This window comes from Silene latifolia, chromosome 8 (genome assembly GCF_048544455.1).
Source record: "Silene latifolia isolate original U9 population chromosome 8, ASM4854445v1, whole genome shotgun sequence".
Classification (NCBI taxonomy): Eukaryota; Viridiplantae; Streptophyta; class Magnoliopsida; order Caryophyllales; family Caryophyllaceae; genus Silene; species Silene latifolia.
In genome coordinates this window covers 112,184,325-112,211,170 of record NC_133533.1, presented here as the reverse complement: position 1 = coordinate 112,211,170, position 26,846 = coordinate 112,184,325, and the positions used below count along the sequence as shown (strand labels likewise).

Genomic DNA, 26,846 nt, shown 5'->3' with positions numbered 1-26,846 from the left:
TGTTCTAAATGTTTTCCAATTGTTCAACCATTCTTCTAAGGTATAAGGTAAACCTTCCTTCCACGATTTGCACCACAACCCAACTCTTAAAAACAGTTTGTCTACAATACACGGCCAGTTAGGAGTTTTGTTCTCGAAAATCGCTTCATTTCGCAATTCCCAAATAATAGTATTGTATCCCCTATAATAAATAATCAGTTGGTCTCGCTTCAGACAGGTCATTTTAGTCTAAAAAAATAAGACGGGGTTTTGTAATCATTTGACATCAAATGTGACTACTATTGAAAAATAAGTTATCATAAACTATAATAGTGACTATACCATTGTGGTTATATTTAATCATAAAATAGTCATATACGACCCTAGGAAGTTTCAGACAAAAAGTATCCCCGTCTAAAACAAAAATTTGCGAATAACAAATGAAAAAAGTTCACATTATTCTCTCATGAACTGTAAACTTTTGTATTTTTTGGTGACATGGGATTGACATAACATCAACTATACTACATGGGAGTATTTAACATTAATCGCATGCCTTTAATTTAATACAAGACCGTCTTACACAAATATTACTGTATATCGGAAATAAAAACATACACACATGAATCTTATTTATTCTTATGCTTACCAACTTTTTTCTTATTAGGTTTGACATCAACAGGCTTATTAAAAACACTAAAGAATCCACAACCAGAAACCCTAGGGGAAGGTGGATCATCTGCTTCCTCAACCTTCACGGTACGGTACATACGCCTTGCTACGCCACCGTCCGACTTCATCTTCCTCAATTCCGCCTTCTGATTCGACGGTCCTGATTGCTCGGATACATGTTGATGAGTTTTCAGTTCACCTGATATTGCCTTATCCTCCCATACTAAACCTGAAGATCCATTTCTCCTAAATGACACAACTGACCTTTGTAAACCTGCCATTATTATGGTATTCTCTTAATAAATGAGGGTATTGATGGTATTTTAATGGGGATTAGTTTAAAAAAGATGAGGTTTTTATGGAGTTTTTATTAGTAGGAATTGATGAAATAATAAGAATGGGAAGTTACATATATGAGAGTATTTAATCAATATATATAGACACAATTTTTTAGTTAAGACTGTTTTAAGCTAAGACGGAATGTTCCCCTGAAAAAAAGAAAGTAAGAAAAATAAGAGAAAAATTGTGAGGGGTTTTAACATAAGACGGTCTTAAGTAAGAACTACTGAAATATAAAAAAGGATGTTAATAAGAACACACAAATTTTAAATGAAATTGTCATATATATAGGACAATCAAATCACACACCTTAATTAGATAAGGAATATAAAATATTTATCTAAATTGGGTTGATCTTGTATTAATTGTATAATAAGGGTTGATATTGTCTTGATTGCATAAATATAAAAGATTGTCTACGAAAATTACTATTATATCTTTTTAAAATAGAGAAGAAAAAAAATGAGATATTGAAAGATGAAATTATTATTATTTTCTTCTGTATTCGTATTAGTCATATGTAGATAGAGGTGCTCAGTGGGCCGGGCTGAGGCGGGGCGGCTAAGGGCTGGGAGCATTAGCACAACATGGGTGAGGGACCGGGATTGGCTCGGCCAGTGTTGGATTGGTTTTGTCCAGCCCAAGCCCGATCCACATAGAAGCGGGCCAGGATGGGCTAGGGCAAACCACCTATACTTTTAAATTTTTTAGTGTTTGGACCGGGACAGGCAAAGGAAAATGCGGTTAATGATCAAATTTACAAGCTTTATTGACAGAGTTTAGTTTAAACATTGGAGTATAATACACATGCATTTATATTTGACGTCTCATTTTTCCATAAAGCCGATGAATCTCCATTTATTTTAAGACGTCCCAAAAAATAAACATTAAAAGAGACACATTTACTCTGCTGAATCACTAATTTGATTCATGTCCCTGTGCAATTCTTATGGCTTTTTTAATGAAAAACCCTCAGAAGTGGTTTAGCGGATTTGATCCGATGACTTACGCCTTACTCTGGCGTTACTCTCACACCGAGTAAAAGTTGAGCAGAGAGATATTGTTGTCCTGAATGAAGGAGATGCAAAAGATAATTAAGCATGGTGTTAAAAACCTTCATCAATGACAATTATTTCTTGTACTCCTTCCGTCCCACTCATTTGTTTACCTTTGGAATTGAGTGTCGTGACTCGTGACCATTAAAATCCCAAATTATATTATATTAAATTCCCAAAATCGGAGATGCCATACAGACGATACAGTACATGGTTTTCGAACAGCAGAGGCGTAGAGACCTCTAAGCTAAAGCTAAAACAAACCTGCTTATGACTAGAGCTAGATTTCGAGCACATTCAAATCTCGTTGCTCTTTTTACCGAAAAAAAGTGAAACTTAATAACTTGTTGTCATTGACCGTGACAAAATATTGAGAAAGTAACACACACCGTTATTATTTTCTTAAAAACACAAAATCATACTACAAAATCACTACTTGCAACTTTGCAAAACAGAACAGTCATCAGGTAATGCTTACATACTCAGTTCCTAACCTTTTCAATGACGAGAGTATTGGCCTGAAGTGAGTGTACAAGCCAATGTCTCATCGATTTGAGCTAATCTAACCGGTAAAATCATCAAGTGGTTTTACTCATGAACTCGATTCTAAACCAGCCAATATTGAAACCAAACTCGTGACTCAGTTTACAATGTAAAGAAAATAAAAAAAAGTCTTGTAATTCCACGTGCTATAAGCACAATGCTTACCGATCATCCTGAACGTCCGATTTTCAGAAGTTTCACCAAAAGGAAAGGCTTATCGGTCAACAAGACGAAAACGAGCAAGAAAGAAAGAAGCTGCATACCTAAAGAGAGTGAACTGTTACATGTGCGCAAAATAATCAATGCTCCACGAACAAGAACCATTTTCAATTTCGACACTCTTCAGATCAAACGGATTCTGAATCCCCTGATGCTTAATCTTCAAATGAACAGAAGCATGAAAATCAAAAATTATTAGAAAGACCTGATTTTGAGTATTGAAGAGCCAATATAGCAGATAATTAGACTTGAACACACAACATAAATGTAAAGATCGGAGATAAAGAGTATTCAGTTCATCAAGGGCCCCTTCATATGGCAGATAAGAGGGGTCGATGTATGTAACATAATCCATGTGAACAATATAAAAAGGCGGTTTCCGACTGAGTAATATTAAAAATTGCATCAAATAACAATTGTTATTGGTAATCCAAAACCTGAAAGAGGTAAAACTAAAGAATATTCATGGAGTGGAGTTGTTACTTGTTACCCTCTTTTAGTTCTATACAACAGTCGCTTGAAGCCCTTGGAAGCATCAACAAATCATTCTTCAACTTGTCCTCAAAGCGGCATTTATGAAGGATCAGCTTCTTCAGGACTCTCGCGTTTTTAAGAAGATGCCTTAGATGTAGTAGTGCACCCATATGACCACAAAAGTCACGTACTTCGATCACTTGAGCATGACATGAAAAAGGGAATAGAGGTTCACATGGAGGATACTCGCGATCACAGTAGCAGCGATGAAGACCCTGCAAAAAAAAAAGAACTTGTGAAGTGACAAAAAGCCCTCGCCAAATACTTACAGAGTTAACAAGGCATACTTAATTGATGCTAACCCGTTCAAAGACGACCGTTTCAAGTTGAGGAGATTTGTCGAGCAAGATTATCACATATTTCCATGATTCATAAGGAAAGTTGCAAAGGTGTAATCTTGACAGGTTATAAAAATCAGGCATTTCCTCCTGATCACCTGGTATAAGAAGAACCTGTACCATGAACCAAAAAAATTAAAAATATGAAAGAATGTAATTTTCATTTTGAATGAAGCCTAATACTGGCTACTTTTTTGTTCAGGATTACAAAGGAGCAAACCAAAAATCTCGGCACTCTGTAATGCCAATCTTGCATCCAGCAGCCAAACCCTGCCGTTGGCGAGAGCCTTTGAGAGTTTGTGGATCTTGCTAATGCCGTTATTGAGCGATAAAAATGTGGGAAATACAAATCATATATACCTCTATTGAGTTCGCTAAAAGATGTAATTCTGTGGTTTTATAGGCAGCGGCTTTAAGAATTTCACGGTCGTACACTAGTGAAACCTTGTGGTAGCAATGAAACTTTAGCTTTGCATTGACAAGAGAGCAGGAGTATTTCCACGAAGGAGCAATTTTCATACCCATAATGCAATCGTATGCTAAATGTGCCAAATTAGGGGCATCAATCTCAAACAAACCATCCTCAAAAGAGCAACCTTCTATAGTTAGCACTTTGAGTAACCCAGCAGAAATAATAACATGATCACCAATATCCGATTTAAAACACTCGCAAAATTCGAGAGTCAATTCTTCAAGCAATTTACAGGCAGACAACAATCTTTGCATTGAACCATAATTAACAAAATCAATGTAATCCAGATGAAGAATCTTGAGGTTGGGCAACGAGACTGATAGAGGAATTTTAATATTATACCGCCCATCACTTACCATTTTCAAAGTCATCAGAGTTTCGCACATTACTAGGTCATCTGGCACACCCCGCTTCTCACCAACCTCATAATGAATCTCTTGGACTCCCTTTCGTACCACATTAGTAACCCATGCATTCAAATCTGATTTATCATAGGTGCCTCTACAAACTAGACTAAATTTCTTGATGGGTGATATTTTGTGCAGTTCCAATACATAATAAACAAACTTCCTAAAACTTTCTTCTGGTTCTGGAGCTGTAGCAATTACTCTTGGACCACGAAACCATGGTTTATCATCAAAAGAAAGACAACTAGTCAATGTAAATATATGCCGCCATTTCGTTGATAGAATACTTGTTCTCACCGCACACCTTGTTGGTAGAAATGAAACCACGTGACCGGAGAAGTTCATCAGGCAAACTACTGATCCTATCCAAATAACCTATACCTCTTGGGTCTTCAACATGATTACCAAGTTTCACAGATGACTCCATCAGGTAAAACCTGCAATGTAGGTAGAATTACGGGATACACATTCTTGTATAGTACATTGATTTCTGTAGAATCATATGAAATTTTGTCTGATTATTATTATAAGAAATCAACAAATTATTTGACTCATCAACAAAATTTGTTCATTCTTAAAGTTACTCCTTTGGAGTGTCGGAACAAGAGGGTTAGCAAGGGCAATCGCCCGGTGAACAATAAAAAGTTTGAAATTTTAACTCAAAAATTAAGTTTTCGACATTTCCTAGTTTACTGTATTGGGCTTGCTTGGAATGGGAGTAATAATTAAGGGAGTAATAGAGCTAAAATGAACTAAAAACTGGAGGGAAGGGATGGGGTTAGAGATAGAAATGAATAAAAATGGTGAAATATAGTGTAATAGTCCCTTCATTAAGGGAGTAATTGTTAATCCCCTCCCCCCTCAAGTAATGCATTACCTCCATATGGAGGTAATAATTCCTCCCTCACCTCCTCTTTCCACCCTCCACAATCACCACTAACCACCAATCTCCTCCCATTTCTTCTTATTTTAGCTCTCATTAATCCCTTAATAATTACTCTCGTTCCAAGCAAACCCATTGCATTACTTAATTCTCGGGAAATTATTCGTCCCACTAATTTCAAATCCCGGTTCCACCACCGCTCCTTCCCCAACTACTACACTCAAAGGAATTAAATTGTAAATCTATTGGAATTTGGAATATTCAACCCAAAAATCAAATACTGTAATGAATAGCCAATAAGATAAGTACAATTTTACAATCACATAGATTCATAGAACCCTAATGCCTAATTATTCTAATTATTTAAATTGAAAATCAATTGAGCTCTTGATTACAAATTACAGGAGAATCAATCAATAAACGAAATAGAACAAAAAGTATAAACAATAAATCCAACAAAAAAAAGCATAAATAAAGTGAAAATTCGCAAGAAATTACCTTGTGAGTAAATTGAATACCTTGATCAATGCTTCTAGTGGTAAGTTTGAATTATCCGACCGAAAATTGCATAATACTCCCTCCAATTCATCCTAATGATCCCCTTTAAGATGGACACAATACTTAAAAGAAAAATGAATAAAGGACAAATGTGGGTTTGTTGATGGGAGAGAGATGAATTATTAGGAGTTAAATAAGGAGTTGTGGGGCCAAAACATTAAGGAAAGTAATAAAATAAGAGTAAAAGAGTTGTGTAGGGTTTGGTAATAGAAGAGATGGATGAATAAAATAAGAGTAAAAGTTACCAAAAAAAGAAAAGGAGAACATTACTTGAATAATCCGTTTCGGGAAAGAGGGAATATTATAGCGAATTGGAGGGAGTATGTGACCAGAAATTATAATTGACCCGACCCCGCCTGCCTTGATTTTAGAACCTGATTGACCCGTTGAGAAATAACTCTCGACTTAAAATTGATTCGTGGTTTACCTTATCCGAAATGATTCCATGTGACGCAAAATGGCCGGAAATAATTAGGGTATGTATATTAAAATAAAGTCAAACTCGTGGTTATGAAATACTGTATAATTAAGGGTTGAGCAAAAATATACGATATAATTTTAATATACGGATACGATACAGTATATGGTTTTAATTACACGAATTTTCGGGTGTACAATACCAATTTCCGTATATATAATATGGTTTTCTGAAAATCATATTCGAGTTATGATCTCTCAAAGTTTTTCGAAAATTGGGTATTTCACTATTTCATACAAAATGTCAAAGTTCAAAGTACCGCGTGAATTTTCCGGTTTAGGGTATGTATAATTGCAAATTTTCCTAACTAAATTTGGAAGGATAATAATTGTTTTAGGAATAGAAATTTAAGGAAGAGGAGACAATAAAACTAGGATGGAGGGAGTAATAATAATATCAATAAAAAATTAAGTTTTGTTAAGATTGTAGTGAAAAATTTATAACAGTTCAATAAAAATGCATATAATCAATTAAATTTGATATAACTGTACAATACTCTTCTTATAAACCAGTAGTATAATAGATTCTTGGCAAGCCGGCTGAAATAGATTCTTCAAATGACCAGAAGCATGAAAATCAATAATTCTTCGTAACATCTACTTTTGATTACGGAAGATCAGACACAAAATAGCAGCAAATTAGACTGTTAACACTCAACATACTGTAAAGATGCATAGATAAGAGTATTCAGTTCATCGGGATTCGAGAGGCAGATGTATGTAACAATGTAACATGATCCAGGTGAACAATACAAATAGGCGGTTTAATTATATATTCATGGAACGGAGTTACACTAATTTAGTTCTATATAGCAGTCTTTTGAAGCCCTTGGAAGCATCAGCAAATCATCCTTGCTTATCTGGAGCTCGTCCTCGAACTTTTTAAAGCGGCATTTATGAATGATCAGCTTCTTCAGGAGTTTTGCGTTTTTAAGAAGATGCCCTAGATGTAGTAGTGCACCCATATGACCACAAAAGTCACGTACTTCGATCACTTGAGCATGGCATGAGAAAGGGAATAGAGGTTCACATGGAGGTGGCGCGCGACAGGAGTAGCAGTGATGAAGACCCTGAAAAAAAAATTATAAAATAAAGAAAATTCTTACCGAAATACATGTTGAGTTAAAAAGGGTATTATATGTAATTGATGCTAACCTCTACAAAGGTGACCATTTCAAGTTGCGGAGATTTGTCTAGCAAGTCTGTCACATATTTCCATGAATCATAAGGAATGTAGCCAAGGTGTAATCTTGACAGGCTATGAAAATCAGGCATTTGCTCTTGATCAGCAAGCGTAAGAAGCAACTGTATCATGGAAAACAAAAATTATGAAAATCAGGCATTTGCGGGTATTGAGTAATGCTGTTATGGAACGATAAAAATGCGGGAAACACAAATCATATATACCTCTACTGTGTCCGATAAAAGACGTAACTCTGTCGTATTGTAGGCAGCGGCTTTAAAAACTTCACGGTTGTACTCAAGTGAAGAGTAATCTGATAACTTTGCGTAGTAATGGAACATCAGCTCTGCCTTGACAAGAGAGCGGGAGTATTTCCACGAAGGAACAATTTTTACACCAGTATTGCCAGTGTATGTTAAATAAGCCAAATTCGGGGCATCAATCTCAAACAAACCATCCTCAAAAGTGCAATCTTCTATAGTTAGCACTTTGAGTAACCGCGCAGAAATAATAACATGATCACCCGTGTCCGTGTCCGTATCCGTATCCGTATCCGATTCAAAACCCCGACAACACTCGAGATTCAATTTTTCAAGCAACTTACAGCCAGAAAACAATCTTTGCATGGATTCACAATCAGCAAATTTAACATGAGCCAGATATAGAAACTTGAGGTTCGGCAACCTCCAGACTAATAGGGGAATTTCAATAAAACCATAGTACCCATCACTTAATATTTTCAAAGTCACCAGCGTTTCGCACATTACAAGGGCATCAGGCACATCTGTCACCAAATTAACATAATAATAAATCTCTTGTACTCTCTTTTGTACCGCATTACTAACCCATGCATTCAAATCTGATATATCATAATTGCTTTTACAAACTAGACTAAAAATCTTGATGGGTGAGGTTTGGTGCAATTCCAAAACATTATAAACAAACTCCTCAAAACTTCTTTTTCGATCATGATCAATATGCCTACGTGATCCTATACCACGAAAACATAGTGCATCATCAAAAGAAAGACAACTAGTCAATGTAAAAATGTACCGCCATCTCGTCGATAGAATACTAGTTCTCACAGCAGACCTTGTTGGTAGAAATGAAAGCATGTGACCGAGAAGTTCATCAGGCAAGCTACCGATCCTATCCAAACAACCTTTCCCTCTTGGGTCTTCAACATGTTTACCAAGTTTCACAGATGACTCCATCTAGATAAACCTGAAATGCAATACAGGTAGAATTGCCGATTATGAGATACACATCCTTATACGGTACATTGATTCTGTAGAATCATCAAATTTGCTTGATTACTCTAAGAAATCAACTAAATACTTATTCAACTAAAATTTGTTCATGCATAATGTTCCTCCAACACAGTGGCAGATCAACGACCGCTGCTCAATTTTTTTTTTTAAATTGTTGCTTGAAAGTTTTCGACTTTTTCTAGTCTACTCTATTGCATTACTTAATTCTCTTGAAATTATTCACCCTCTAACTTCAAATAATCCCGGTTTTCCCACTGCCCTTTCCGCAACTATAGTCAAGCAATGGCCATCGATCGCTGAACTATGAATTTTTAGAAATTTTACCTCAAAAGTTTTCGACCTTTTCAAGTCTACTCTATTGCATTACTTAATTATTCACCCTCAAAAGTTTTCGACCTTTTCAAGTCTACCTCAAAAGTTTTCGACCTTTTCATTTTTCAAGTCTACTCTTGAAATTATTCACCCTCTAACTTCAAATAATCCCGGTTTTCCCACCGCCCTTTCCGCAACTATAGTCAAGCAAGGGCCATAGAACGCTGAACTATGAATTTTTTGAAATTTTAACTCAAAAGTTTTCGACTTTTACTCTACTCTATTGCATTACTTAATTCTCTTGAAATTATTCACCCTCTAACTTCAAATAATCCCGGTTTTCCCACCGCCCTTTCCGCAACTATAGTCAAGCAAGGGCCATGGACCGCTGAACTATGAATTTTTTGAAATTTTAACTCGAAAGTTTTCGACTTTTTCTAGTCTACTACAGTACTCTACTCTATTGCATTACTTAATTCTCTTGAAATTATTCACCCTCTAACTTCAAATAATCCTGGTTTTACCACCGCCCCTACCCCAACTATAGTCAAGCAAGGGCCATGGACCGCTGAACTATGGATTTTTTGAAATTTTAACTCGAAAGTTTTCGACTTTTTCTAATCTTACTCTATTGCATTTACCTAATTCTCTTGAAATTATTCACCCTCTAACTTCAAATAATCCTGGTTTTACCACCGCCCCTTCCCCAACTATAGTCAAGCAAGGGCCATGGACCGCTGAACTATGGATTTTTTGAAATTTTAACTCGAAAGTTTTCGACTTTTTCTAATCTTACTCTATTGCATTTACCTAATTCTCTTGAAATTATTCACCCTCTAACTTCAAATAATCCTGGTTTTACCACCGCCCCTTCCCCAACTATAGTCAAGCAAGGTCCATCCGCTGAACTATGAATTTTTTTAAATTTTAACTCAAAAGTTTTCGACTTTTTCTAATCTTACTCTATTGCATTACTTAATTCTCTTGAAATATTCACCCACTAACCTCAAATAATCCCGGTTTTACCACCGCCCCTTCCCCAACTATAGTCAAGCAAGGGCATCTATCGCTGAATTATGAATTTTTAGAAATTTTAACTCAAAAGTTTTCGACTTTCCCTTGTCTACTCTATTGCATTACTTAATTCTCTTGAAATTATTCGTCCCTCTAACTTCAAATCCCGGTTCCCAATCCAAAATCAAGTGACGAATAGCCAATATTATACAATTTCACAATAACATAAAACCCTAATGCCTAATTATCAAATTCAAAATCAATTGAGCTCTTGATTAAAATACAGTTATACAGTAGTAAGGTGACAAATTCCAGGGGAATCAATAAATGAATTAGATCAAAAAGCATAAACAAAGTTAGAATTCGAAAAAATTAGATTACCTGTGAATAAGATTAGAAGCAATGCGATGTTTGATCTATTCCTGAACTACCGGATTTGGCATAAACAAAGGGGTAAACTTGAATTACCGGACTTGGCTAAACTAACCCGACCTAATACCGAACCGTATTTTACCTTATAGGATTTGAACTTGCTTTGTTTTGTTTTATTTTGTTTTCGAAATTATTAAATTTATTTCCTAATTGTTTTTGTTTAGGAAACCAATATATTTCTAAACTCAATCCTTATTCGTCAAGATATATTACTCTGAATTATCAACAATATTAATGAGCTTCCCAAATTGCCCCTCCTAATCCAAACATTACTTCAATCAAACTATCGACGAATCGAAACTAACAACTAATATCGAATAACAAACCATTGAAGATTTTTAGATTTGATTCACGAATAAAAAAACTTCAAACTAACCGACAATAAAATAAATCGTTGTTTCTAGAATGAAAACAACAAATTACTTAGTAAAACAAGTTTAAACTAATCGACGTAAAACAAACCGAGTTTAAAAAAGAAAAATCAAAACGACACTTAAATTTGTCTAGATTAATTAATCCGTTAGACGACCTTAAATGGGTCGATGTAAAGTGACTTGTCTTAGACCCGACTCAATCGAGTCACTCCCTTCAAAATCATGTAATGCCTACAATGTTATTGGTAATCCAATACATGAAAGTATTGAATATTCATGGAATGAAGTTGTTACACTATTTTAGTTCTATACAACAGTTGCTTGAAGCCCTTGGAAGCATCAACAAATCATTCTTCCTTAACTGCAGGAACTGCAGCTCGAGCTCCAAATTAGAAAAGCGGCATTTATGAAGGATCAGCTTCTTCAGGACTCTCGCGTTTTTAAGAAGATGCTCTAGATGTAGTAGTGAACCCTTATGACCACAAAAGCTACGTATTTCAATCACTTGAGCATGGCATGAGAAAGGGAAGATACGTTCAGATGATGGAGACGCGGGATCGAGGTTACAGCGATGAAGACCCTGAAAAAAATAAAAGAATAAATGGTGAAGTGACAAAAATCCAACACCACATAACTTAGAGTTAATAAGGGCATACTTAATTGATGCTAACCCATTCAAAGATGACAATTTCAAGTTGAGGAGATTTGTCGAGCAAGCTTGTCACGTATTTCCACGATTCATAAGGAAAGTTGCAAAGGTGTAATCTGGACAGGCAAGGAAAATCAGGCATTTGCTCCTGATCGTCACCTAGCGTAAGAATACCCTGTACCATGAACAAAAAGAAATTAAAAATATGTAAAATATGTAATTTTCATTTTGAATGATAAAAATGTGGCAAACACAAATCATGTATACCTCTACTGAGCGGCCTAAGAGACATAATTTTGTGGTTTTATAGGCAGCGGCTTTAAAAATTTCACGATCGTACAGGCATTCAAGTGAAGAGTAATCTGAAATTTCTTCGCAGTAATGAAACTTCAGCTCTGCCTCGACAAGAGAGCAGGAATATTTCCACGAAGGAACAATTTTTATACCAAAATTGCCACTGTATCTTAAATATGCCAAATTAGGGGCATCAATCTCAAACAAACCTTTCACGAACGTGCAATCTTCTATAGTTAGCACTTTGAGTAACCTAGCAAAAATAATAACATGATCACCAGTATCCGAACCAAAACACTGACAACGATCGAGAGTCAATTCTTCAAGCACCTTACAGCCAGAAAACAATCTTTGCATTGAATCACAATCAACAAATCTAACATAATTCAGGTGAAGAATCTTGAGATTCGGCAACCAGACTGATAGAGGAATTTCAATATCATAGTTCCCATCGCTTATAATTTTCAACGAGACCAGAGTTTCGCTCATTACGAGGCAATCAGGCACATCCACCATATTAGCAACCTCATAATGAATCTCTTGGACTCCTTTTTGTACCGCATTACTAACCCATGCAGTCAAATCTGATTTATCATAGGTGCCTCCACAAACTAGACTAAATTTCTTGATGGGTAAGATTTGGTGCAATTCCAAGACATTATAGACAAACTCCCTAAAACTTCTTTTTCGAGCTGTATCAATTTGCCTACATCCATTTGGACTACCAAAACATGGTTCATCATCAAAAGAAAGACAACGAGTCAATGTAAAAATGTACCGCCATCTCGTAGATAGAATACTTGTCCTTACAGCAAACTTTGTTGGTGCAAATGAAAGCATGTGACCGAGAAGTTCATCAGGCAAACTACTGATCCTATCCAAACAACCTTCACCTCTTGGGTCTTCAATATGATTACCAAGTTTCAATGACTCCATCAGATAAACCTGAAATGTAATGCAGGTAGAAGTGCTTAACTGCTTATCGATCATTCTGAAAGTCTGTTTTTCAGAAGTTTCACAGAAAGGAAGGTTTATAGGTCGACAAAATGAACACAAGCAAGAAAGAAAAAAAAGCAGCATACCTAAAGAGAGTGATCCAAGAAGTGAACTGTTACATGTGCACATAATAATCAATGGTCCATGAACAAGAACCATTTTCAAATTCGACACTCTTCAGATGAAGGATCCTGATGCTTGCCAAGCCGGCTAAAATAGAATCTACAAATGAACAGAAGCACGAAAATCAATAATTCTTAGTATTTATTTCACAGAATCGCTGATGCATATAGCCGTGAATTAATTCTTCAAAGACTACAAACACAACACTACCTCAACGCCTCAAAAGGCCCCCGCCAAATTTTCAGAGTCTAATAAATCAAACAAACTGAATAGTACAAATCAACCAACGAAAAGCATGATAAGAATAAATCCTCTGTCAGAGACTGGTGATTGTTGGTTTTTTTGTTTATGAATTAATCTATTTTAATTAAGGATCAATTAGTTCTATACAACAGTCACGTGAAGCCCTCGGAAGAATCAACAAATCATCCTTGCTTGTCGGCAGCTCGTCCTCCCAACTATTAAGGTGGCTTGTATGAATGATCAGCTTCTTCAGGAGGCTCGCGTTTTTAAGAAGATGCCCTAGATGTAGTAGTGAACCCTTATGACCACAAAATCTACGTACTTCGATCACTTGAGCATGACATGAAAAAGGGAATAGAGGTTCACATGGAGGAGATGCGTGATCCCTGAAGCAGCGATGAAGACCCTGAAAAAAAAGAACATATTATAAAATAAAGAAAATTCTTCCCCAAATACTTGTAGATAGTTAAAAAGGGTATAAGTAATTGATGCTAACCACTTCAAAGGTGACCATTTTAAGTTGAGGAGATTTGTCCAGCAAGTCCGTCACATATTTCCATGAATCATAACGAATGTAGCCAAGGTGTAATCTTGTCAGACTACGGAAGTCAGGCATTTGCTCTTGATCAGCAAGCATAACAAGAAACTGTACAATGGAAAAAATAAAAATAAAAATATGAAAAATATGTAATTTTCATTTTGAATGAAGCCTAATACTCAAACTGTACCTTCATTGTGTCCGATAAAAGACGTAACTCTGTCGTATTGTAGGCAGCGGCTTTAAAAACTTCACGGTAGGCAGCGGCTTCAAAAACTTCACGGTCGAACTCAATTGAAGGGTAATTTGAAACCTCTCTGCAGTGCTTAAACTTTAGCTCTAACTTGACAAGAGAGTAGGATTGTTTCCACGAATGAACAATTTTCATCCCAATATTGCAATTGTACGTGAAATATGACAAATTAGGGGCATCAATCGCAAAGTAACCATCCTCAAAAGTGCATTTTTTTATAGTTAAGACTTTGAGTGACCCAGCAGAAATAATAACATAACCCAAATCAGAACACACACAATTGTCGAGAGTCAACTCTTCAAGCAATTTACAAGCAGAAAACAATCTTTGCATTGAATCGTAATCAACAAATTGAACACATCCCAGATTAAGACTCTTGAGGTTCGGCAACCAGGCTGATAGAGGAATTTCAAAGTTCTCAACATTTACAATTTCCAAAGTCACCAGAGTTTCGCACATTACGAGGGCATCTGGCACATGTTCCTGGTCAAAAACCCAATAATAAATCTCCTGGACTCCCTTTTGTACCACTTTACTAAACCATGTATTCAAATCTGATTTATCATAAGTGGCTTGACAAACTAAACTAAATTTCTTGATCGGTGAGATTTGGTGCAATTCCAAGACATTATAAACAAACTCCGTAAAACATTCAGTTGGACCATCAAAATCATTAAAAGAAAGACAACTAGTCAATGTAAATATACGCCGCCAGCTTTTGGATAATATACTTGTTCTAACCGCACACCTTGTTGGTAAAAATGACAGTACGTGACCGAGAAGTTCATCAGGCAAACTACTAATCCTATCCAAACAACCTTTACCTCGTGGGTCTTCAACATGTTTACCAAGCTTCACGAATGACTTCATCAGGTAAACCTGAAATGTCATGCAGGTTAAATTACTTATTACGGGATACATGTCCTTGTACAGTACATTGATTTTGTAGAATCAAGGATCTTTTTTTTTTCTTTTTTTTTTTGAGGGAAAAGAATCGTAGAATTTTCACTAATTACCTCTATGAAACCGACGAAATACCTACCTACTTAACTAAATTTGTTCATGCTTAATTTTCCTTCATACCAGCGGCGGAACAGGAGGGCTATCAATAAAAATTTCGAAATTTTAACTTAAAAAAGTTTTCGACTTTTCCTAGTCTACTCTTGTGTATCACTTAATTATCCTGAAATTACTCGCGCCTCTACCTTCAACTCCCAGTTATAGTACCTATGTTGCTCAGACTCTAGTGTACACAAGGTAATATTGAGGAGTCCGAACAACAAAGACTTACCCCCCAACTAAAGTCAAGCAAGGACCATTACCGCTGATTCATAAAACTTCCATAATTTTAACTCAAAATTTACGACTTTTCCCAGTCTATTCTATTGCTTTACTTAATTCTCCTGAAATTATTCGTCCCTCTAACTTTTCCGGTTCCACCACCCCTCCTTCCCCAACTATAGTCTAGCAATTAAATTGCCAATCTCTTGGAGTTTGCGATATTCAATCCAAGATCAAAGGATGAATAGTCAATACTCCCTCCATACCAAACCAATGGTAACACTTACCTAATACGGTCATACCATACCAATGGTAACATTCCTTATTTGGTCCACGACATTATCAAGTTATCCTTATATCCTTTTGATATTTACATAAAATGTCATTACATACCCCACCTATCAACCCACAATTAAACCCACAATTACATACCCCACCTATTTTTTTCCTTCTTTACCCCTGCTTTTACGCTCTTTTCTTAAAAACTCCATTTTTTTACCATGTTACCATTGGTTTGGTATAGAGGGAGAACTATACAATTTCATAATCACATAAAACCCTAACTAATTCTAATTATTCAAATTAAAAAACAATTAAATTCTTGATTAAATTACAGTGATAAGGTGAAACAAATTCCAGGGAAATCAACCAATAAACTAGATATATTATCAACAACAAAAAGGGTATAAACAAAGTGAAAATACGCAAGAAATTAGATATAACCTTATGAATAGTTAGTTGATTACGGATTGGAAGAAGTGCGACCTTGATGACTTGATCAATGCCTCTTGGGGTAAAAAGCTTGAATTATAAGTAAGACTTGGCTAAACTGACAGGGCCGAAATTTGAGTAATATACATGTGACCCGAAACTCAACCCGTCTTAAACCTGATTGTGTTGAGAGTTGATATTCGTTGGGAAATAATTTCACCCAAAAACGGGCTTGTAGTTTTTATCGTGATCTTATGACCTGAAAGGCTGAAAGTACTAGAGGTGATCATAGGCCGGGCTAATGTGGGCTTGGGCCGGACCTTTTTAACAAAAAACGGCCCCATTTGTGTGGGTCGGACCAAATGTGTGGACTTATTTGGCAAGCCCAAACCCGGTTCTTATGGACTAATTTGAGCTTTTGGGCCTAATTGGGCTTTTCGGACCCTAAAATTTACAACTTACCCTAGAAAATAATTAGCATAATACCTTGAATCACTACTTTAAAAACACACAGTTTTGTACAAATATGATGAAATGCTTATGAATTGTTCTCCAAAATAAAATAAAGACAAATACCGCTACTTTAGAATGCTTAATCATTCATTCGTGATATGATTTATGTTATATACACATTGTTTTATAATTCTAAAAATATATACTTGAGTTTTTAAAAAGTTGTTTATAACCTTAACACTATTTTAATAGGTTTTATAAGAAAAAAATTTGGGCAGAACACTTGGCCCAAACCTGGCTCAAAAATATGTCGGGCCTTTTTGGGCCGACCCATGGGATTTTTTGGGCCAAAACAAAAGGCCCAAGCCCTTTAAAAAAGCGGGTCGAGTCAGATAGGGTCAATGTCCTTGGGCCATTTGATCAGCTGATTAACTTTGAGTTATGTATACTTCAATACATTAAAATAAATAGTCGTGATTTTAAAAAACAAAAAATATTAAAAATAAAGCTTCCATTGCTTATGGCATATTTTGAGGCACAAATTCTCATTGAAGACATGACATATCCGTCACAAGCTGAAGACGGATACCATTTTTCCTCACAATGTACCCACTTTTTCTCTCTCTGCAACACTATTCATGTGGTCCCCTTTCTCCACTAACCCATTTTGTTACCATTTTATCTCACAAAATATCCGTCACAAATGGTAACCCGTCACAAGGGAGACCAATTGTATTTTGAGAGGGACACTATCCGTCTACAGCTTGTGACGGATAGTGTCCGTATTCAAATGAGAATTTGTGTTATATGCAAGCAAATTTCCAAAATTGGCACTCTTTATATTCTAGGCGTCCCATAGTCATCAAGAAGTCACCAGCCGACCTTGGGTGTGTTTGGATTGAAAGATTTGTAGAGAAAAGAAAGGGAGGGAGAGTATGGGATTTAAAATTCTTTGTTTGGATAGCAAATAAGGTGGAGGGAAATGAAGGAGAAAAGATTTGGAGGGATTCATTTTCCCTCCTCCAAAGAAATTAAAATCTCTCCACAATAGGCAAGATTTGGAGGGAAATTGTATCCAAACACCCACACCCCATTTCCCCTCCCCTCCCCTTCCCTTCCTTTCTCTTCCCTCCTTCCCCCTCCCCTCCCTTTCCCTCCATTTGGATAGCAAAAGTGGAGGGAAAGGGAGGGGAGGGAGAAGGAGGGAAGAGAAAGGGATGGAAGGGAAGGGGAGGGAGAATGGAGGAGGTGATTTTCCCTCCAAATCCCGCCTTTGTTGGAGAGGAAATAATTTGGCTTGGAGGGGGGAAGTGGAGGGATTCATTTTCCCTCCCCTCAAAATCCCTCCACCTCCATTTTGCTAACCAAACAAAGAATTTATCATCCCTTCCTTTCCCTCCCCTCTCTTTCCCTCCAAATTCTCCTATCCAAACAGACCCTAAAAGAGTCGATGCAAAGTGACTTATCTCATACACACGACTCTTTTGACTCATTAGCCACGTCTAGTCCTAGGTCATAAATCCCTCAGAGGATTGTTCATGAGAAGCCTCGACTCGACTGCTTGAACATAATTCCTCAAAAATAGGTTATTGATTGATGGCTTCTTGAAACTATTTGGCACTTTGATTTCGGTGATATCATTTTTCAAATTGAATCTCCGTCAGACCGTTCTTGAATTCAACATTTTTGCTGAGGAAGAAGGAAACACTACCAGAAAAGAATGCCAGCTCTCTTGGTGTAGACGAAAACCACTCAAAAATTTGATGCTGAAGGATTTCAGTCCTGATTATAAACATCACTCCTTAACGACAGCAAACTTTGATAATTAAAAACTCGATGGGGCGACAAATTATTCTCAAAATAAATTATCCTCCATCACAGCAGTCCTGATCAGAACCACATACGCTTTCAAAAAGATTGATAATCCGTTAGCTTCTACTTCTTATCAGCGGAAAATTGAATGCCACGGAAAAGAAATTTATAGAGGTGTGACACTAATTAAGTTCAATACAACAGTCACTTGAAGCCCTTGGTAGTATCAACAAATCCCTCATCTGCAGTAGTTTCGCAGAGTAATGTCTATGAACGATCAACCTCTTTAGGACTCCTGCATTTCTGAGAAGATGCCCTAGAAGTAACAGTGAAACCCCGTGACCACAAAAGTTGCGCACTTCAATCACTTCAACGTGACATGAAAAGGGTGTTAGAGATTCACTTGGAGGTGACATTGGACGACAGTTGCGATGAAGGCCCTGAAATTAAAAAAAAACATATGAAGAAGTGAGAAAAAAATCCTAGTCAATTAGTTCAGAAGTTAACAAAAGGGTATACATAGTTAATGCTAACCTGTTCAAAGATGACAGTTTTTAGTTGAGGAGATTTGCCGAGCAGGCTTGTCACATATTTCCATGATTCATAAGGGAAGCGGCAAAGGTGTAATCTTGACAGGTTTGGAAAATCAGGCATTTTCTTGACATACCCCCGCTTTAGAAGACACTGTACCATAAACAATATTTTAACACCAGTATGATTGATATCATTGTTGAACAACAAAAAATATGTGGAAAACAGACATTATATAAATACCTCTATTGAATCGTGTAAAAGACGTAACTCTGTAGTTTTATAGGCAGCATCTTCAAATATTGCACGGTCATACTTGCGTGAAGGTTTAACAAACGCCTGAACAAAGTAGATGAAGTGTAGCTCTGCGTTGACAAGAGAGCATGAGTATTTCCACGAAGGAATAATTTTAACACCAGTATTGCATTTGTAAGTTAAATATGCCAAATTAGGGGCGTCGATCTCAAACAAACCATGATTAAAAGAGCAATAATGTATTGTTAGCACTTTCAGTACTCCAGAAGAAATAATAACATGACCAGTACGGGCAGGACCATCTAAAGCACACGTTTTGAGAGTCAATTCTTCAAGCAATTCACAGCTAGAAAACAATCTTCGTATTGAATTATAATCAGCAAAATTAACATAACCCAGATAAAGAATCTTGAGACTTGGCAACCGCGCTGATAGAGGAATTTCGATATGATGGATCCCATAGCCCAACATCCCCTTCATTTTCAATCTCACCAGTGTTTCGCACACTAAGAGAGCATCTGGCAGTCCGTCTTCTGGAATAGTAACCCGGTAGTGAATCTCTTCAACACCCTTTTGTACCACATTACTAATCCATGCATTCAAATGTGATTTATTATAGGTGCGTTGACGGATCAAACTAAATTTCTTGATGAATGAGACTTGGTGCAATTCCAAGACTTTATAAACAAACTTCTTAAAACATTGTTTCCGAGCTAGTTCAATTTCCCAAATTCCTTCGGGATTAGCAAAACTTGATGCATCATCATATTCATCAAAAGAAAGACAATCAGTCAAAGTAAAAAGATACCGCCATCTTGTCGACAGAATACTTGTACTCACAGCACACTTTGTTGGTAGAAACGAAAGCATGTGACCGAGTAGTTCATCTGGTAAACCACTGATCCTATCAATACAACTTATACCTCTACGGTCTTCTACATGTTCACCAAGTTTCCTAGATGACTTCATGACCTTCACAGTTTACACGACTCAACCTGAAATGTAGTGCAAGCAAAATTAAGGGATCGGATGAAAGCACACCGATTTCACCTCGTTTTGCAAAATTCCTAATCAATTAAATATTTTTCTTGCTTCGAGTACAATAATAAAAGATGAAAGCACAATAATTTCACCACCACCTTTTGCTTCAATCAAAAATATTACTATTTGGGTAAACACAAATTCTCATTTGTGACGGCACTATTCCGTCACAAGCTTGTGACCTCTCACAAAAATCAAGTGGGAGAGCAACTGAAAGGGCAAGTGGGAGAAGGGCTGTGAGACGTCACAAGCTTGTGACGGTCACAAGTAAGACTATCTGGTGTGTAAAAGGCATACCTTACCCAATTATATTATAAAATGGGTTCTTTGAAAACCACTTGTACATTAAATTGGGCATTTGGGCACGATATTATCGCAATTTGGATCATTTTTTACACAATCCTTTACATAAAACCGCCTTACACAAATTGTCATAGTTGAGGGATTAAATTATCAATCTATACAGAAGTTGAAACCCAAAAATCAAATTCACAATAACATAGTACAATTTCACAATTACATGGTAGTAAATTTGCCTAGTTATTGAACTAGGAGTATATTTCTACTTGATGCAAAAATTAATCATACGATTTCACAATTAGATAGTAGTAAATGTTGTTTTTGAGCTCTTGATTACATTACAGTACTGAAGTGAACAAATTACAGAGTAATTAATAACAGAATCAAGCATAAACGATAAATCCAAAACAATACTTACCTTTTGGGTCTTCAACATGTTCACCAAATTTCACGGACGACTTTATCAGGTAAACCTGAAAGGCGAAATTTCATGCAGGTAAAATTACCAATTACAGGATATACGTCGGATATACGTCCTTGTACAATGTGCAGTACTTTGATTTTGTGGAATCAAGGAATTTTTTCTTTTTCTTTTTTTTTTCTTGAGGGAAAAGAATCGTAGAATTTTCATTAATTACCTCTAATAAACCGACAAAATACCTAATAAACTAAATTTGTTCATGCTTAATTTTCCTCCATACCAGTGGTGGAACAAGAGGTAAAGTTTTCGAAATTTTGAAATTCTAACATAAAGTTTTCGACTTTTCCTAGCCTACTTTATTGCATCACTTAATTATCCTGAAATTACTCGCCCCTCTAACTTCAAATCCTAGTTATACCACAACCCCTTCCCAACTACTGTCAAGCAAGGGCCATCGACCGCTGAATTATAAAACTTTCAATATTTTAACTCAAAATTTACGACTTTTGCTAGTCTAGTCTATTGATTTACTTAATTCTCCTGAAGTTATTCGTCCCTCTAACTTCAAATTCCGGTTACACCACCCCTCCTTTCCCAACTTTAGTCAAGCAATTAAACTCTCACTCTAATGAAATTTCGAATATTTAACCTAAAATCAAATGATGAAAAGCCAATAACATACAATTTCAAAATCACATAAAACCCTATCCCTAATTATTCAAATTATTCAAATTTAAAAAACAATTAAGTTCTTGATTAAGTTACAGTGATGAGGTGAAACAAATACCAGGGAATCAATCAATCAATAAACTAAATTGAGCAAAAAATATAAACGATAAAAACAAAACATTATTAACAGAAGGCGTAAAGTAAGTGAAAATTCACAAGAAATTAGATTACCTGGTGAATAGTTGAAAACTGATTGGAAATAATGCGACCTTGATAGCTTGATCAATGGTTTTGGGGTAAGCTTGAATTACCGGACTTGGCTAAACTGACCCGAACGGAATTTGCATAATAAATATGTGAACGGAAACTCAAATTGACTTTATTAGACCCAGGGTTTAAAATCTCGGCCGAGACGTATCGTATCGCCCGAGATGTATCGGTATCAGAGGCCGCCGATACGAGATATTCCGAGATGTATCGGGTAAATTAAAAACAGGAAAGTATCGGCCGAGACGACCGATTTATAACGTGTATCGGTCAACTCGTCCCGATACGGCCCGTGATGAATGCGATATGAACGAGTTATAACCTGTACCGGCCAAATTTTATAATGAAAAGCTCTTACAAATTGTATAGCATTAATCAAATTGGTTATCCTAAATAGGACTAATCTTAACTTTATATGAAATAATCAATAGATGACAAAATCTCTACAAAAGCTTGCAAAATATATTTCACCGCGATAACCGCGAGTCGGAGCGCGACGGCCGAGTCAGGGACGATTCCGCGACTCCGCTACCGAGACCGCGATCGCGACCGATACCGCGATTTAAAACCTTGATTAGACCTGACTCAAACCCGTCTAACCCGTCTTGATTTCAAAATAAAGCGCTCGGTGTGATTTCAAAAAAGATAGTAAAAATAAAGCGTGCCTTGCTTATAGCACTCTTTATATGCAAGTAAATTTTCAAAATTGTCTTTATTTGTCAATTTTGTTAATTACTCGTATTATTTAGCACCAATGTACTCAATTTTGTTAATTATACATTGGTGCTAAATAATACGACTAATTAAAAAAATTGAGTACATTGGTACGAGTTAACAAATTTATGTACCCAATGTACTCGTATGATTTTGTCTTTATTTGTCAATTTTCAAAATAAAGCGCTCACTGATTGGAGTATGCTTTATAACAGCTAACGTGATTCAAAGCGCCCCATAATTAGGAAATGACCCGACCTTAAAAGAGTCACCGCAAAATGACCTGTCTCATACACTCAAGTCTTTTGACTCATTAGCCAAGAGATTAACTTGACAGTACCAATCAAGAAGTAACAACAACAACATTACCCAGTGCCTCAATGGCTCCCGCAAATTGCGGGGTAAGGGGACCAATCAAGAAGTAACCCGACCTTAAAATTGTCTTTAATTTTATTATAAAAGACTTGACGGAGTTAAACTACGTGTTTACCAATCCACGCATGAAATTCAAAATTACTTCAATCAGTTTCATATGACATGAAACAGAGATCTCGAGTACAGCTGGAGATGACACTGGCTTACAGCAGAAGCAATCAATAATGCGAAAAATCGCTAACCAATTAGTTACAGCGAGTAAAATACTTGGTTGAAACAACCCATTCACAGTAAAGTATTGAATATTTATTTCCATCACAATTCAGCAGAAGCAAAATTGTTGAGAAAGCATACCTCACCTTCATATGCAGTAATCTATCAGCAGCTCTCTTAATCACTTGACTAAAAGAAATTGCTGACGCATCCGCCTTGAATTTATTTTCCAGAGTACAAGCACAATACTACCTCAATGCCTCAAAAGATTCCAGCCGATTTTTAATACGAGTCAAATACTTAATACAAAAAAAAAACGCACAGTTCAAATCAGCCAACAAAAGAGCATGATCAGATTCTCTCTAATCTCTCTGCCATCAGACTGGTCACTGATGACGGATTTTTTTTTCCTAATTTAATTTAAATTAATGATCAGAAAATATACCCTTTCAAAAATAGCAGTATTCTTTCTCGAAGATAATCTTTTAGATTCTGCTATTAGCGGAAAATTGAATGCCATGGAAATTTAGAGTTGTGAAACTATTTGAGTTCAATACAACAGTCACTTGAAGCTTTTGGTAGCATCAACAAATCCCTTCTTATCCGCAGTAGTTTCTCCACTTTATCAGAACGACGTTTATGAACGGTCAACTTCTTCAGGACACTTGCATTTCTAAGAAGATGCCCAAGAAGTACGAGTGAAACCTCATGACCACAAAAGTTACGCACTACAATCACTTCCGCATGGCACAAAAAGGGTGTTAGAGATTCAATCGGAGGTGACACTGGGCGACAGTAGCGATGAAGGCCCTGAAGAAATAACATATGAAAAAGTGAGACAAAATCCCTAATCAACTGGTTAAGAAGTTAACAAAAGGGTATACATAGTTATTGCTAACCTGTTCAAAGATGACAGTTTTTAGTTGAGGAGATTTGTCGAGCAAGCTTGTCACATATTTCCAAGAATCATTAGGGAAGTAGCAAAGGTGTAATCTTGTCAGGTTAGGAAAATCAGGCATTACCTCGTCATCTTCTCGCGTTATAAGAAACTGTACCAAAAGCAATATTTTAAAAATATAAACTATATAGTTTTCACTTTCAATGAAACCAAAGACTAGCTATTCTTTGGTTGATTATTATTATGATGGAACACACCAAAATCGCTCACAACCTCTCTCTGACGTTAAAACCAGGGTTAAGGCTGCTTAAATACAACCCTCTACCATATCATTTTGAGGAACCATTTGAGAGTTCGAGGCCATTGGGCAATGTCATTGAACGACAAAAATATGGGGAAAACACACATCATATATATATACCTTTATTGAGTCAGGTAAAAGTCGTAACTCTGTAGTTTTATAGGCAGCATCTTCAAATATTGCATGGTCAAATAAAACTTGATAACGGGAGTTGAAGTGTAGCTCTGCCTTGACAAGAGAGCACGAGTATTTCCACGAAGGAACAATTTTAACACCAGTATTACATTTGTAAGTTAAATATGCCAAATTAGGGGCGTCGATCTCAAACAAACCTTCATGAAAAGCGCAATCATCTATTGTTAGCACTTTGAGTACTCCGGTAGAAATAATAGCATGACCACTAACATATAAATCACACATTTTGAGAGTCAATTCTTCAAGCAATTCACAGCTAGAAAACAATCTTTGCATTGAATCATAATCAGCAAAGCTAACATGATCTAGATAAAGAATCTTGAGACTCGGCAACCTTGGTGATAGAGGAGTTTTGATAGCATGTAACCCATTCTCTGTCATATTCAATCTCACTAGTGTTTCGCATACAAAGAGGTCATCAGGCAGCCCATCTTTTGGCACATCAACCGAATAATGAATCTCTTGAACACCCTTTTGTACTACATTACTAACCCAAGCATTCAAATGTGATTTACTATAGGTACCTCGACAAACGAGACTAAATTTCTTGATTAGTGAGATTTGGTGCAATTCCAAGACTTTATAGACAAACTTCTTAAACCTTCTTTTTCGAGTTATCTCAATTTTCTTATTTCCTCCGGAATTAGCAAAACATGGTGCATCATCAAAAGAAAGACAATCAGTCAAAGTAAAAAGATACCGCCATCTCGTCGACAGAATACTTGTACTCACAGCACACCTTGTTGGTAGAAACGAGAGAATATGACCAAGTAGTTCATCAGGTAAACCACTGATCCTATCAATACGACTTTTACCTCTAGGGCCTTTTACATGTTTACCAAGTTTTCTAGATGACTTCATGGCCTTTACAGGACTCAGCCTGAAATGCAATGTAGGCAAAATTAAGGGATGAAAGCACACTAATTTGACCTCCTTATGCAAAATACCTACTCATAATCAATTACTCCCTCCGTCCCAGTAATTTGTTAACCTTTTTTATTCTTTAAGAGGGGTAATTTAATCAAAGGTAAAAAAAAATGATTGGGACGGAGGGAGTAAATTAAATTCTTCATGCTTCCGGTAAAATACTCACAAACAGTAGCATTTAGGGGGCAATACTCCATAAGGTACACCAGGGCGCGACCGTCCCTGCTAGCCCTCCTAAATCCGCCACTACCCACAAACTCATATCAATAATAGTATCAGTAATAATGTCAGGCAAGATGAAAGCACAGTAATATCACCCAAAATCGATTTTTTTTTTTACTAAAAATCTATGCAAAATGTTCAACCCAAAATCAAATTTACAGTAAAATGGAGAACGTTTTGCGATATTTGCCTAGTTTTTGAACTATATTTTTAGTTGATGCAAAAATTAATCATACGATTTCACAATTACATAGCAGTAAATGTTGTAATTGAGCTGTTGATTACATTACAGTACTAAGGTGAACAGATTCCAGAGTAATTAATAACAGAAATCAAGCATAAACGATAAATCCAGAACAATATATTTATTAAAGTGAAAAATCGACAGAAATTACTCTTACCTTTTCGCCTTCACTCCCTGAGTGTAGTGATTTTTTTTTTTTGAGGGAAGAGAGCAGTGATTTTTGAGTTCGGTTGAAAAGCTGTTTTTTTTTTTTTTTTAAGTATTTTTTGTAAATAACCTCCTTATATGTTCCTCTTTTTACAAATAACTCCCTTATATGTCTATTTTTTGTAATAACCACCTTAATTATCACTTACTTCAAAAATTCACCCCCAAACTGAGTTATGATAACGATTTTTATATAACCCAATCTAATTACGACATTCCGACTTTACTAAACTAAACTACCTAAACTACCCTTAATAATTTACACCCACCCAAACCATACCCTTCTATTTCACTCATTCATCTTTCATCCCTAATTCAATTGTTTTATGCGAATGAGTTTGTTGGTCATATGATGATGCGAAGTCAATATCTTGATATGGTAAACTAGCTACTAAGGGCTAGTTATCTTCCTCTTGAAGGATAATATCCTTCCAAATTGCTTAGAACGTTAAAAAGTAGTATGGGATCTCTTTCCGCACATATCCTCCCATCTATAAATATAAAAAGAATAAAATTAATACGTACTAGTAGATAATTCTAGTCGTCCACCCTTGCTAATTCTTACACATATATTCTTGCTGTTGGCGATGGACCAAGGAGGGAGCAGTTTAGAGTATGAAGGATGAACAATTGAATTGGGGATAAACTGGG

At 36.2% G+C, this 26,846-nt stretch overlaps 7 protein-coding genes across 11 annotated transcripts; all 7 read right to left on the bottom strand.

The window, feature by feature from the left end:
* Window positions 1-608: 608 nt before the first annotated feature.
* LOC141595781 (uncharacterized protein At1g15400-like) lies at window positions 609-932 on the bottom strand. Its single transcript, XM_074415746.1, has one exon. The coding sequence runs from the start codon at window positions 930-932 to the stop codon at window positions 609-611; it is 324 nt and encodes a 107-aa protein (XP_074271847.1).
* A 2,143-nt stretch (window positions 933-3,075) lies between these two features.
* On the bottom strand, window positions 3,076-6,312 carry LOC141597389 (F-box/LRR-repeat protein At4g14103-like). Of its 2 annotated transcripts, none has more exons than XM_074417843.1 (4): window positions 5,960-6,312; window positions 4,040-4,995; window positions 3,644-3,793; window positions 3,076-3,556 (listed from the first exon to the last, which is right to left on the bottom strand). In XM_074417843.1, exons 2-4 carry the CDS (start codon window positions 4,901-4,903, stop codon window positions 3,287-3,289), a joined length of 1,284 nt encoding a protein of 427 aa, XP_074273944.1. In that variant the 5' UTR covers window positions 4,904-4,995; window positions 5,960-6,312; the 3' UTR covers window positions 3,076-3,286. The 2 variants fall into 2 exon arrangements, with proteins under 2 accessions (XP_074273944.1, XP_074273943.1); XM_074417842.1 differs by having other exon boundaries at window positions 5,940-6,311.
* An 827-nt stretch (window positions 6,313-7,139) lies between these two features.
* LOC141597388 (F-box/LRR-repeat protein At4g14103-like) lies at window positions 7,140-10,869 on the bottom strand. Of its 3 annotated transcripts, XM_074417840.1 has the most exons (5): window positions 10,638-10,685; window positions 8,752-8,883; window positions 7,884-8,443; window positions 7,632-7,781; window positions 7,140-7,546 (listed from the first exon to the last, which is right to left on the bottom strand). In XM_074417840.1, exons 2-5 carry the CDS (start codon window positions 8,843-8,845, stop codon window positions 7,271-7,273), a joined length of 1,080 nt encoding a protein of 359 aa, XP_074273941.1. In that variant the 5' UTR covers window positions 8,846-8,883; window positions 10,638-10,685; the 3' UTR covers window positions 7,140-7,270. The 3 variants fall into 3 exon arrangements, with proteins under 3 accessions (XP_074273941.1, XP_074273940.1, XP_074273942.1); XM_074417839.1 differs by having other exon boundaries at window positions 7,884-8,883; window positions 10,638-10,869; XM_074417841.1 differs by lacking the exon at window positions 10,638-10,685 and having other exon boundaries at window positions 8,713-8,883.
* A 308-nt stretch (window positions 10,870-11,177) lies between these two features.
* Window positions 11,178-13,422, bottom strand: LOC141597381 (F-box protein At4g22280-like). The gene is made up of 5 exons (XM_074417827.1): window positions 13,335-13,422; window positions 13,088-13,223; window positions 11,979-12,950; window positions 11,734-11,886; window positions 11,178-11,642 (listed from the first exon to the last, which is right to left on the bottom strand). Exons 3-5 carry the CDS (start codon window positions 12,939-12,941, stop codon window positions 11,358-11,360), a joined length of 1,401 nt encoding a protein of 466 aa, XP_074273928.1. The 5' UTR covers window positions 12,942-12,950; window positions 13,088-13,223; window positions 13,335-13,422; the 3' UTR covers window positions 11,178-11,357.
* Window positions 13,237-16,366, bottom strand: LOC141597384 (F-box/LRR-repeat protein At3g59190-like). The gene is made up of 4 exons (XM_074417830.1): window positions 16,163-16,366; window positions 14,096-15,037; window positions 13,864-14,013; window positions 13,237-13,773 (listed from the first exon to the last, which is right to left on the bottom strand). Exons 2-4 carry the CDS (start codon window positions 15,026-15,028, stop codon window positions 13,492-13,494), a joined length of 1,365 nt encoding a protein of 454 aa, XP_074273931.1. The 5' UTR covers window positions 15,029-15,037; window positions 16,163-16,366; the 3' UTR covers window positions 13,237-13,491.
* A 2,039-nt stretch (window positions 16,367-18,405) lies between these two features.
* Window positions 18,406-23,349, bottom strand: LOC141597382 (F-box/LRR-repeat protein At4g14103-like). Its single transcript, XM_074417828.1, has 4 exons — window positions 20,961-23,349; window positions 19,190-20,196; window positions 18,950-19,099; window positions 18,406-18,855 (listed from the first exon to the last, which is right to left on the bottom strand). The coding sequence occupies exons 2-4, from the start codon at window positions 20,168-20,170 to the stop codon at window positions 18,598-18,600; spliced, it is 1,389 nt and encodes a 462-aa protein (XP_074273929.1). The 5' UTR covers window positions 20,171-20,196; window positions 20,961-23,349; the 3' UTR covers window positions 18,406-18,597.
* Window positions 23,350-23,453: 104 nt separating this feature from the next.
* On the bottom strand, window positions 23,454-26,239 carry LOC141597386 (F-box protein At4g22280-like). 2 transcript variants are annotated; one of them, XM_074417835.1, is made up of 5 exons: window positions 26,146-26,239; window positions 25,689-25,768; window positions 24,521-25,475; window positions 24,101-24,250; window positions 23,454-24,011 (listed from the first exon to the last, which is right to left on the bottom strand). In XM_074417835.1, the coding sequence occupies exons 3-5, from the start codon at window positions 25,454-25,456 to the stop codon at window positions 23,742-23,744; spliced, it is 1,356 nt and encodes a 451-aa protein (XP_074273936.1). In that variant the 5' UTR covers window positions 25,457-25,475; window positions 25,689-25,768; window positions 26,146-26,239; the 3' UTR covers window positions 23,454-23,741. The 2 variants fall into 2 exon arrangements, with proteins under 2 accessions (XP_074273936.1, XP_074273935.1); XM_074417834.1 differs by lacking the exon at window positions 25,689-25,768.
* Window positions 26,240-26,846: the final 607 nt, after the last annotated feature.